The 13,629-nt window shown below is 36.7% G+C and overlaps 1 protein-coding gene across 1 annotated transcript; it reads right to left on the bottom strand.

The window, feature by feature from the left end:
- Positions 1-9,724: 9,724 nt before the first annotated feature.
- Positions 9,725-11,639, bottom strand: LOC133878434 (L-ascorbate oxidase homolog). Its single transcript, XM_062316990.1, has 3 exons — positions 11,398-11,639; positions 10,145-11,254; positions 9,725-10,025 (listed from the first exon to the last, which is right to left on the bottom strand). The coding sequence occupies exons 1-3, from the start codon at positions 11,637-11,639 to the stop codon at positions 9,725-9,727; spliced, it is 1,653 nt and encodes a 550-aa protein (XP_062172974.1).
- Positions 11,640-13,629: the final 1,990 nt, after the last annotated feature.

The raw sequence follows: 13,629 nt of genomic DNA, 5'->3' as shown, positions 1-13,629 counted from the left end.
CCATTCTTACATGCTACCAACCTGCTTTTGTTGATAGCTATCTTTTCAGCCATTTAGTTTATTGGACACCATATGAATTTCATGAACATTTATCCAAAGCGATAAACATATAGAACATCAATCATTTTAATAATGAAACATAGAATAATTCCTTAATAAGTACTTCTATACTTACTATTCTCAGTGCAGATTTTTAGCTCATTCTCTGTGTTATATATTTATAAAATAGCTTAAAAGCGTTTATTTTTCCCATTAAAATAAACATTATCATACTTTATTATGATTTAATTCTTGCATTTTATATTTAATTATGAAATATTGTTTAATTATTAATCTTAAGCTTAAATGATATATTAATGCAAGAGATTGTGTTATGTAGGAATTACAAAAGAAAACAAAGAGTAAAAGCCAAGAGGTGGGTCAAAAGAAGAAGTCCATCCTATGCCTAAGATGGAGTCCAACGTGTAATACAAGAAGATGTGAAACCAAACTGTTGGACCTACAAATTGGAGAAACATTCTAATACTAGTACATGACAAAACAAGGAAAAGAAAAAGAAAGATTGAAATCTACTCTATCAATCCGATTATGGGTAATACAAAAGCAAGAAGTAAAGGTCTCTTTGGCCCTTATAGAAAGAAGAAGTAGTGTTTTATTTCAAGTGTAAGAGAGATCTAGAACAAATAGAAGACTGTGATTCCTATACTTGTACGAATCCCAAAAGAAGAATGACTCTTATTTCTATAAGAGAAGACGCACGGCACAGGAAAAAGGAATGAATAATTTTCAGCAGTTTTTCTCTCCCTTCAAATAAGTGACGGAGTGGATGATTTAGAAGGCTTCTGGAGATTTTCGATTGGTTCTAGTATTTATTATTTTCAATTTATTTTCTTTTAGTTGTTTAAGTGATGTTTAGTACCTTAGTTATGGAGTTTATTTTCATAGTTATAAGTGGTTAAATCTCTAGCTAAGGTTAGGGGTGAAGCCTAGTATTTTTATTATGTGTTCATGAGACTATTTTATTTGTTCTTCATAGATTAATGATTAAATGTTGGGGATGATTTTTATTTGAGAATAATTTAATGTTACAAGTTTATATATATATATATATATATATATATATATATATATTAAATGCTTACTTTGTTTGATTTGTTATAATTCGAAAATATATTGAATGCTTAATTTATTGTAACATGTTTTTAAAATCAAATTCTCAATCAATCCATGTTTAATTTATTTTATATTTACTTTGCGCTTAATTGTTTTTATTAGATTATGTTAGAATATATTATTATGTGTATGTATGTATTGTCCCACATGGGTTATTGACGTGTATCTCTGTAATTACTAGCCTATATATATAGGCCCCTCATGTATAGCATAAGGTGTGATTCAATATATAACTTTTCTCTCACATGGTATCAGGGCACAGGTTCTAAATCACCTTTATTTTATTTTATTTTTTTCGGCGTCTTCTCAGCAATATTTCGGCGCTGCATTTGCTTCCGCCATACCTCATCGCTCTATCTTCCTCGGTTCTCCTTCTTCCAGTCCTTGTTTCGAGCTGGTGCATATACCACTTAAAACCTTGGGAGACAACTGTGCTAGAGCCGTCAAGAACAGCCCAATCGGAGCCTTCATGCTTCGCCACACGCCGACTGAAGATTCTGCCGCCAAACGCTTCTGCCGTTCGATCGCTCCAGTTGTAGCTCAGATTGATAGATCAGTCGCCTACCTGCTCAGAGCCACCGAGATCGTCCCAATCCGACGGCAGACGCGCCTCCACGCGCCGGTAAAAGGTTCCTGCCCCCTGGTTCACGTGCACATGCACCACCTTTATTCGCGTGTGTATCCCACTCGCCAGTCTCTTGCTGTGCCACATCAGCCCTGGAGCCACGTTAGCCCTAATGCCACGTCAGCATTGTTGACCGTGGACCGTTGACTACTGCATCAATTGACCATGTGTTTTCTACTTATTTTTTTGTTTTGATTTCATTTTTTTGGTCTATTTTTGCATTTGACATCTCCAGATGGTACAAAACGATATTCTTACTCATATTCATGCTACATTGGATGGCACCAACTACGCTATTTGGTCCCAATCTATGAGGAGTTTTCTTAAAGGCTGCAAGCTCTGACCTTAGATTCCAGCTCAATTCATTATTATTATTATTTTTCGTTTTCTGTTGTATATTATGATGTTTAAGGTAGTTATTCCAGCTCGTTACAAGTTAATTAGTATGAAGTCACTACGCATAACACTTCAAGTTAATTAATAAAGTAATTAATTATGTATTTTAAGTACTCAAAAGCTCCCTTGACTTTTTGTAATTGCATTAGATTCCTCCATAAATATTCATAGTAAAATAAAGTCATACATAAAATTTACTTTCACTTTATTTTACTGTCTCTTAATTCCTTGAGTTCTCGATTTAATTTTTTGATTATTCTTATACTCTTGAAATCAATTTCACTGAGTATATATTTATTTTAGTAACTCATTAATAAAATGATCAGGCTAGATACTTCACAATAATCAATATTCATTAAATTTATCTTAATTAAGATGATAGTTCTTTTCTTTTTAACTTTTATGAAAAAGATTATGGATTCCACTCTTAAATGTATCAAAGTGACATACATTTCATACTCTTCTTATAATTGAGAGTCAATGCTATAAGCAGTCGTGAATTCAAGTTATTCAATTGATAGAATTTTATAGAATAACAACTCACATGGTCCTATATATATTCAATATATTCCAAATGCATCAACATTTCAATAAAAAATATCCACTTTCATGATCAATGTTGGTTATATAATCCCACCTTTCTAGCCTATGCTTGGGTCATGGGCCAGCCCGGTCTACCATGCCCATTAAGACTTATACTTCACTAGAAGCCCATGTGGATACAATCAATCACAAATGTCTTTGACTCAATTCTAATGGGCCCCGGATAAAGGATGTCTCCGGAGATCCATATCTAGAGAACACTATGAAAAATACTCAACTGAGGACTCCCAGAGGCAGATACGCTTCAGAAGATCATGACCGATGAGATATATTTTCAATAAGTCTCGGGATGTTGCTATCCTGAGACCACGAAAAGAATTCATACAGAATCCCAGATCCAGATGGTCCTGGAACTGGATTTGTCGGAACTGCCATGAGGTGATTGGGAGAAAAAATGTGGGATCCTTATCCCGATATTCAAGAATCCCAGATCCAGATGGTCCCGGAACTGGATTTGTCGGAACTGCCATGAGGTGATTGGGAGAAAAAATGTGGGATCCTTATCCCGATATTCAAAGAGGGAGTAATGGGGAGAATCTATCCCGTAATTCCAGAAAGGGTGTTGCGAGGTCTCAATCTCAGATTTTTCGAGATAAGCTCTTATCTCACATGATATGGGATAAGAGTTCTATTTGAATTCAACTAGGGAACAGTACTCCTAGTCGGATAGGACTCTCCCCTGAATAAATTCTAATCCCACACGATCTGGGATTAGAGTTTTTGTTGGATTCAAGTAGGAATAGTCCAGGTTGAACAAGACTGCTTGCCTGTAAAAAGGCCCATATCCCAGGTATCAAACTAACTCTGAATTCATGCTTTTGACAATCTCCATATTTTATCTACAAGAATCTGACTTAAACATCAGAGTGAGATCTCGCCAGCACACCCGATAAGCACTCTTGTTTAAATTTTTAAATCTTTTTGTCTTACAGCACACCGAAAAAGCACATTCAGAAAGGGCATGTCACCAAACCAAAAATTGTATCAGCAATCAAGATAAATTATAATTATTTATATGTTATAGTTTTCTAAAATAAAATGCCCAATTTACCGAAAGGGACAAAAATAAATATAAGAGATCACTACAAGAAATTTGCACATTAGCGGCCAACTTTTTAGTGGCGACACCAAAGTCGCAGCTAAAGATACTTCATTAGTGGCGATATTTAGAGGTTGCCGCTAATGAGTGATCTTTAGCGGCGACTTTGGTGTCGCTGCTAAAAAGTTGCCACAAATATAGACTAGATCATTAGTGGCGACCAGCTGTCGCGCTAATGATCCTTCATCAGCGGCGAACCTTGTTGGTCGCCGCTAATAATCGAACATCAACGGCAACTCCTTGGTGTCGCCGCTAATAATGGGTCAATAGCGGAGACAATTGGAGTCACCACTATTGACCCAACACAATAAAAAAAATAGAAAATAATAATAATAAATCATATTCATTAGCGGCGACATCTAAAGTTGCCGCTAATGCTAGATCAATAGAAATGTCGCCGCTAATAATGGGTCAATAGTGGCGACAATTGGAGTCGCCGCTATTGACTCTACACAATAAAAAAATAGAAAAAAAATTATAAATCATATTCATTAGCGGCGACATCTAAAGTCGCCGCTAATGCTAGATTAATAGCGGCGACATCTAAATGTCGCTACTAATAATTGGTCAATAGCGATGACAATTGGGGGTCGCCGCTATTGACCCTACACAATAAAAAAATAGAAAAAAAATAATAAATCATATTCATTAGCGGCGACATCTAAAGTCGCCGCTAATGCTAGATCAATAGCGGCGACATTAGATGTCGCCGCTAATAATGGGTCAATAGTGATGACAATTGGGGGTTGCCGCTATTGACCCCACACAATAAAAAAATAGAAAATAATAATAATAAATTATATTTATTAGTGGCGACAATTGGGTCACCGCTATTGGCCCTACACAATAAATAATAAAATAAAAAATAATATCATATTAGCCTATTAAATTTTTTAAAACAATTAAACCCTATACAGAAAAATTGATTTTTTTTTTTTTTAAAAAAAATATTATTAGTGAAGTTTTTTATTGACTATGCTTATTTAATATATATTCACTGTTTATAATTTTTTTTTTTTTTTTTTTTTTTTTTTTTTTTTGTATATATATATTAATTGTTTTCGTCATGATTGATAATGACAAGATCATAGGATTGATAGAAGATCTGATCAATCCAAGTGTATTAATGTGATCGATCGAACATCCGATTGAACCTATTGCATTAATCTAATAGAGTTCAGTCGATCAAATTTGACACGGTGAAGGTTCAATCGAACGTCCAATTGATCCTAGTGTAGTATTAGTTTGATTGATCATGATAGAATAATATGATCGATAGACCATCCGACCTAGTGCATTAGTTTGATTGATCAAAATTGAGATAGTGAATGTTCGATCTAACGTGCGATTGATCCTAAGTACTAGTTCAATTGATCATCACATTATCATAGGATCGATAGAAAATCTCATTGATCCAAGCATATAACTCTGATCGATCCAAGCATATTACTCTGATTGATTGAACATCCAATCGATTCTAGTGCTTTAGTCTGATTGATCGTAATATAGTTCGATTGATCAAACTTGATATAGTGAAAGTTTGATAGAACGTCCGATCGATCATATTGCAGTAGTCTGATTGATCATGATAGAATAATATAATTGACAGACTATCTGATTGATCCTATTGCATAAGTCCGATCAATCGTGATAGATTTCTATCAATCAAACTAGACATAATGAAGGTTCGATCTAACGTGCGATTGATCGTAAGTAGTAGTCCGATTGATCATGATAGGATCATAAGATCGATAGAAGATCTCATCGATCCAAGTTTATTTCTCCGATCGATCGAACGTCCTATCGAACCTATTGCATTAGTCTGATTAATTATGATAGAGTTCGATCGATCAAGCTTGACACGATTGAAGGTTTGATTGAACGTCTGATCGATCCTAGTGTAGTAGTCTGATCAATAATGATAGAATAATATAATTGATAGACCATCCGATTGATTCTAGTGCATTAGTTTGATTGATCGTGATAGAGTTTGATCAATCAAACTTGACACAATTGAAGGTTTGATCAAATATCTAATTCATTCTAGTGCTTCCGTCTGATTTATAGTGATACGAATGTTCGATCTAACGTGCGATTGATCCAAAGTACTAGTTCAATCGATCATGACAGGATCATAAGATCAATAGAAGATTTGATCGATCCATGTGTATTACTCTGATCGATCGAATATCTAATCAATCCTGGTGCATTAATCTGATCGATTGTGATAGAGTTCGATCAACCAAACTTGATACAATTGAATGTTTGATCGAATATCTAATTCATCTTATTGCATCGGTATGATCTATCGTGATAGAGTTCGATCAACTAAACTTGACACAGTGAATGTTCGATCTAACGTGCGATTGATCCTAAGTATTAGTCCGATCGATCATGACAGGACCATAGGATCGATAGAAGATCTGATTGATCTAAGTGTATTACTCTGATCGATCGAACATCCAATCAATCTTTGTGCATAAATCTGATCGATTGTGATAAGATTGTTTGATCGATCGAACATTTAATTAATTCTAGTGCTTGGTATATTATGAATGTATTATATAACATCTATATAAATGTTATATCATATATTATGTTCGAAGCCGTTTTTTTTTCAAATTTTCGCCCAAAAATTGGCGCGACTTATGAATTTCGCGAAATTTTTTCCTTTTCTAATCTCCCGCCCTTCTTCCTTTTACTTTCCCTAAAATCTCTCTGTCTCGTTGACTCCCACATACAATCGGCCCCCTCCCCCCAAAGCCTCCTCTCTCTTTCTCTCTCTCTCTCTCTCTCTCTCTCTCTCTCTCACACACACACACACACACACACAGCGTCGCCGGCTGTCCCTTTCCAAGCCTGTTTTGTCTCCGGCGGTCTCTCTCCGGCAGTTGCTTAAATTTAATGTTTGTAGCAGAGAATGGGCTAAAGGGAGACCCAAGTGTTAGAGCCATCTCAGAAGCCATAAGGGTCGTTCCTCACTTCCCAAAACCAGGTTCAATGCTTGCCTTTTACTTTCTGTGTTTTTGTTTTGTTTTGGTTTTCGTCTTTCTATTGCTTCTTTGTTAGCTTTCAGCGACCATATAAATCACCTATTATCTCCTTTTTTATTATTTATTTTATTTTATTTTTTAAAAAATATTTTTTGTGGTAGGAATTATGTTTCAAGATTTAACAACTTTGTTGCTGGGTCACAAGGCGTTCAAGAACACAGTGGATATCTTCGTTGATCGCTACAGAGACATGGGCATCTCTGTTGCTGGTTATCACACTCATCTTTTTTTTTTTTAATATCAATTTCTCATTATTTTATTTTCTTTTTTGTGGCTATATAACTGGGTTAGTGATATATTGGGTGAAAAGGAGTTTCTTTGTTCTTATTTTCCTTGATACGAAAAAGAATTTCAGGGAATTGCCCCCACAGAGAAACATAAATTCTCTTTTCTTTCACCTGAAATAGTGCACAATTTTAGCATAAATTCACTATTATACAAACTCTTTTGCATTATTAATGGAATTTATATATTATTTTGTTAAAATGTTAAGTCTAATAGTTGAATTAAGAATAAAAAAATCTCGGTGGCTAAGTACTGTGCTAAAAAACTATCCAATGACTGTTGGGTTATTGCTGTTAATAATGGGAAAGTTGTGAATGGTAGTATTGGATTTTTAATCAAATCTAAAATGGCATCAAACCAAATCCTAATAGTGAGTTCAAGCCTTAGATAATTTCTGTTAGATGTGATTGGAATCAATATGGACTCATTGAAGTTGCGATATGAAGTACAAGGAATGATTCCCCTTCCCTTGTTATTTCTGTGTGCGATTATAATGGTTTCTTTTCCTTTTACATTGAGCTCTTGTTTATTTGGCTGAATTTTCTGTAACTATTTCATGTTCTGTCTTGTTTTACTGAGCAGGATATGCAAGCTCTAATTAACAAAATAAATAAGTCTATTGTGGCTCCCTTTCCGACCATGTACTCTGGTGCATTGTGAGTCTGCTTGCTCTCCATGCGAATTCTGATCTTAAGTTCTTCTGAAATTTTTATCCTTCTATATATATTTTTTTTTCTATTATGTAATATCTTGGGATTTTCAATCTCAATAGAAAATAATGTTTATTGAAAGAGTTGCTGTGTGTTGGATTTATATGATAATGAAACCTATAGGTATGATACTTGCCTACTTGGGATTGCATTACAACAAATGAGATTGTTTTTAGAAATGACACTTTTATATACATTCTGTAAATTTTTGTAGGCATGCAAACTTTCTGGTGTTTGAAAAAGGAATATTTAACTAGAAAGCAGATTGTTTGATTAAGTCACTTTGAGAAGTATATGCACAATTTTGAAGCATTGGACTGATGTCCCATAAGATCCTTATCCAAGTTTATATTATGTCATGTTGGGTTTGGTATTCCATCATTCTTTGGCTGCCTTAGCTTGTCAAAACTAAACACTAAAGCACCCCAAATGCAGTGCAAAACCATCAGGCCAACACTCTTGTTCTGTTTACAGTTGAACTTTAAATGATACAACTATACAAAACTTTGTCAATTAAATATAGATGCTCCAGACCTAATGGCCTTTTCAATTTATGCTCTTGCTTCTGTTCCTTGAACTTTTATCTTGGGTTTTCACTGAATTTCAAGTCCCAACCTTTCATGCGCATATAGATGTATTGGATGGGAGTTTTAACCAAATGTTTTTTTTTTTTTTTTTTTTTTTTTTTTTTTTTTTTTTTATCTGGGTTTTGAATGTGTGAGTGACTTAGGTAGTGCCCCTTCCTCTTCCATTTTATAATTCATTGACCTTTTGAATTCTAGATTGTAATTATTTGGAGCAGGTCTTGTACACCTTCCTTGTAGTTGGGTATTCTCCCCTTTTTTCCTTCGATAAATTTCTTTGTTCCTAGGTGCTTGTGGAAGTTTCTTCACTTCTACTGTGGTCAACATATTATGTATGGTAGTTGGTGGATTCTTTTGTTTTAGTATGACTAGTTATGTCTCATGGTTGTATTATCTGCTTGTAGTAGCTATACTAACCTATGGTAGTTTCTTTATGATGTATTTGTATTTAATTTTATTTATCACTTAAGATTGTTGCGAGGATGTCTGAGAAAGGCTTCATTAAAGACAAAGGTAGAAATGCATTGATTGCTTCAGATGATGTGCATAATGTAGGAGTTAGACCCAGAAACGGAGACAAAGTACACATTTGTATTGTTTTGTTATTATTTTTATTGGTATTGTTTTTTTATTGATATCTAAAAATATATTTTCCAAAAAATATTTTTTTTTGAATTTTTAATAGTATTAGCGGCGACATAAGTTGCCGCTAATACTTATTTTTTTGATTTTTTTTAATAGTATTAGCGGTGACACATGGCTTCGGTTCAAAAACCACCTAGCGGCGATAAAAAATGGTTTTAGTGGCGACGTTTGTCGCCGCTATTGAGTTATCAATAGCGGCGACATGTTGGGTTGCCGCTATTGATCATTAGAGGCGGAGCATCTGCGGCGACAAAAAGTTGCCGCTAATGATGTTTTTTTTTTTTTTTTTGGTTGTTTTTTTGTGTAGTGGATACTCATTTAAAAATAAACAGTACAAAAATTCGATGTCATGTTCAAATGGTTGACGTAAGAGCAGCAACTCTATTTTTTCCAAACCCTCTTATTCCTTTCCTCTTGTTCACTCTGTTTAAAAAATGCTTACGAATTACGTAACTAAATGGTTTCTTGTCTCTCACACACAACTGTCTCGTTCATTCCTTCTCACGATGTCTGTCATTGTGTGAAGTGGCTTATCATGGAGGTGGATAAGCTTAGATGCTGTACGGTGGGGGCTTGGGCAAGTCCTTGACGAGGCCACAGAGCAAGGCGTTGTCTGGAATGTTGTACTCGTCCCTGAGCGAGCGTGCAGGAGAGAGAACGCTAGCATAGAGCTGTTGTCCGAGGTAGCGCCTCTCCGCTATCTCGGACCTTATGTTCCACATTCCGGCATTATCGGTTGTCAACAGGATCGCTGCCCACGATTTGGGAAAGACCTGGACTGTATGCCTGCTTACAGCGTCAAGAAGATTGTAATTCCTTCGGCGTTCTGGGGTCCACCTCCCGGGCTCAATGCTATTATTTGTATTTTAGTCAACAAAAAACACAAGTCGTCAATACTCAATCATCATCAACCGTTTGAAACTACAATTAATAAAGGAAGAGCTCATTGTTGCATTAGTAGCCACACTTACGCGACTGCGAAGAAGGAGTATCCATCCAAATGCCATGATTGGATGCTCTTCTCATGGTTCTCAAAGATGATCTCGATAAAGTTACGGAAAGTCATGTTCAGCACAACCGGTGCCGAAGTGACTTTGGGTGCACCTCGAGCTTGTGGGTCATCAGGGATGGTGTCGTATTTGAAAACCTTGTCCGCAATTCCATAGTACTCGGCCAGCTTCAGTGGGGTGGGAGGGTCAATGTGGGAGATGCCATTGACAGCATAACGAAGCTTGTCGTCAACCTTGTTGGCGGAGTTCACGAGCTTGATAGTGCGGGTAATGTTAATGGCACCGTAATGGAAAGAGCCCTGAGGGTTGGGCCTGGCAGCACTGGAAGTGAGATTCCAACGGAATGTTCGGAATTGGTTGAGGGACCAGGCCCAACCGACAGGGGCCTCAAGGATCTCAGGTGAGGCTGGGCCCTTTCCGCCGATGTAGCGTATAATACCCTTACCGCTAAGCACGCTCTTGGTGAACCGGGTGGAGGCCACCACGTAGTAGTCCTTCGGCTTTTGGTCAGCAGTGACAAGAACTGAGAAACATTGCCCTACGTGCACGTCAAGGGATTGGTATGTGTTTTGGACTGTGTGAGAGCCCTCCATCTCAACCAGTTTCATGGCGTGGCCTTGGATTCTGAAGTTGAGGGAATTCTTAACCCCAACATTGCAGATCCTGTATTTGTAGGTTTTGCCAGCCTTCATGGTGAACAAGGGCTTATCCTTGCCATTGCCCTTGGCAGATTTGCCATTGATGAGGACACCGTCCGGCCTACCAAGGGAGCGACCACTATCCAAGAATTTCCTGAGCATGGAGTGGCTCTTAGTATACCAGTCACCAATGAGGACAGTGTAGTCATCCTCAGGATCAGCATACGGGACAGGAATGAGCAAACGACTGTTCACGCGCAGACCACCGAAGGCACCAGCTACCCTATGCATGGCGGTGGTGGGGTAGTAGATGTAGCTTCCAATTTGGTCCTTGACTTGGAAGTGATAGGTGTAGTTCGTCCCAGGTTGAATAGGGCACATGGTTCCAAGCACTCCATCCTGCCACGAGTTCTTCCTATTTTGGATGCCGCTCCTGCCAAACCAAATCAAACATTAGCATTGATGATACACAATATACAGTGGTTATTCGAGTTTTTTTTTTTTTTTGGCATTTCTTGGATCATAAGTGACAAGAAAAGAGGAAAAAAAAAAAAAAAGAACGAAAATGATGAGAACCATGTCAACAGGAATGGCTCATCAATGTTGTTGAAGACATTAAGGACAATGTTGTTGTTAGTGGTGGAGTTAATGTTAGGTCCGGGAAATTGACCGTTGATGAGAATGGCTTGTTGGGGGACTCCAAGCGGAGAAATGGTTCCATAGGTGACATTCCATCTGAAAAAGAGGTAAGGGTCTTCACCGCAGACAAATGCCGTAACAGAGAGGCACAAAAGCAACAAAAGCGTCACATCTCCCATCTTTCTCTCTCTCTCTCTCTCTCTCTCTCAAATAAGTATTGTCCTTCTTTGGCAAACTCAATTTGTCCCTAAAATGGAAGAAGATAGTTCTTCTACCGTCCTCACGGCGCCCCATGCTTCCCTTTTATAAATGCCATTGACAACTTCCCAACCATTCGAGCTTCCCGCGTCATTGTCTCTGAGTTCTCCCTTCTTTCTTGCCCCTTGCATTACGCAGTTCCTCTCATTGTTTTATTTTATGTTTTGTTTTTGACTATGTCAATGATGATAGTGTAATTACCTTAATTTAATTTAATGTTGTGATTGGTTAATATGTTGGTGGTCATAATATTCTCCCTATATTGAATAAGAGAATTGTATAAAAGGAAAATCGATTAGTTTGTTGCAGACCAAATTAGAGCGTTAAAAAAATAGAAATTAATGTAAAATTTAAACTCGATACACTACGTACATTCCGGAGAATATAACCCTCATGAACAAGAAATTCGATCTGAAGCCCAAAAATTATTGAGAATGCTTATTAGCAACGACAAAATTTGTCGTTGCTAATAAATCGATCTTTAGCGACAATTAAAGTTGTCGCTAATAATATGCTTATTGTCGCTGCAGAAAATAGGCATGTGAGCCAAATATGCTAATATTGTTGGTAAATCTTTAGTGACTATTAAAGTCGACGTTAATAATACTTATTGTCGATCATAGTTGAAAATAGGCACATGTGCTGAACATTTGTAATATTTGATATCAAAATATCAGCGCCTTAATTATCACACTACAAGAATTTGGCTCATTAGTGGCGAACTCAAAGTGGCCGCTAATAGTTCATTATTAGCGGCGACACAAATTTTGCGGCTAATATTGGCCACTAATAGTCTATTATTAGCGGTGAGCTTGAAGTGGCCGCTAATAATTTTTTACAATGCGCGGGCTATTGTGGGAATATATTAGCGGCGACCTATGTCGCCGCTAATAATAAATACATTAGTGGCCACCTCGAAAATTGACCGCTAATATAATACTATTAGCGGCCACCTCGAAAAGTGGTCGCTAATAAGATACTATTAGCGGCCACATTTCGTATCGCCGCTAATAGTTATTGAAGAAAAAAAATTATTAATAAAAGTAGTATTGGCTTTCGTGTGAACTCATTAGTGGCCACCTCCAAAAGTGGCCGCTAATAATATACTATTAGCGGTCACCTCGAAAAGTGGCCCCTAATAAGATATTATTAGCGGCCTTATTTCGTGTCGTTGCTAATTGTTATTGAAGAAAAAAAAATTAATAATAAAAGTAGTATTGGCTTTTGTGTGAACTCATTAGTGGCCACCTCCAAAAGTGGCCGCTAATAATATACTATTTGAGGTGGCCGCTAATAAGATACTATTAGCGGCTACATTTCGTGTCGCCGCTAATAGTTATTGAAGAAAAAAAATTAATAATAAACGTAGTATTAGCTTTTATGTGAACTCATTAGCGGCCACCTCGAAAAGTGGCCGCTAATAATATACTATTAGCAGCCACATTTCGTGTCGCCGCTAATAGTTATTAAAAAAAAAATTAATAATAAAAGTAGTATTGACTTTTGTGTGAACTCATTAGTGGCCACCTCCAAAAGTGGCCGCTAATAATATACTATTAGCGGACACCTCGAAAAGTGGCTGCTCATAATATACTATTTATTAGTGGCTGCATTTCGTGTCGCTGCTAATAATTAAAATTGCCTTTTTGTGTGAAGCTATTAGCGGCGACCGAAAGCTCGCCGCTAATAATATACTACTAGCGGATGATCTATCGATCCTATGGATCTATCATAATTGATCGGATGATCTATCGATCCTATGGATCTATCATGAACGATCGGATAATCTATCGATCCTATTGATCTATCATGATCGATCGAATGATCTATCGATCCAATTGATCTATCATGATTAATCGGATGATCTACCATTATTGATCGGATGATCTATCGATCCTATTGATCTATCAT

The sequence above is a fragment of the Alnus glutinosa genome, chromosome 9 (assembly GCF_958979055.1).
Source record: "Alnus glutinosa chromosome 9, dhAlnGlut1.1, whole genome shotgun sequence".
NCBI classification, from domain to species: domain Eukaryota; kingdom Viridiplantae; phylum Streptophyta; class Magnoliopsida; order Fagales; family Betulaceae; genus Alnus; species Alnus glutinosa.
This window is presented reverse-complemented; position numbering and strand designations above follow the sequence as displayed.

Bases quoted from the DNA above. Each gene is read 5' to 3' on its own strand.
- LOC133878434 (XM_062316990.1), bottom strand. From the start codon at position 11,639: ATGGGAGATGTGACGCTTTTGTTGCTTTTGTGCCTCTCTGTTACGGCA. The intron at 11,255-11,397 runs GTTCTCATCATT...TTGGTTTGGCAG, and splicing joins GAGCCATTCCTGTTGACATG to GAGCGGCATCCAAAATAGGA. The intron at 10,026-10,144 runs GTAAGTGTGGCT...TACAAATAATAG, and splicing joins TACTCCTTCTTCGCAGTCGC to CATTGAGCCCGGGAGGTGGA.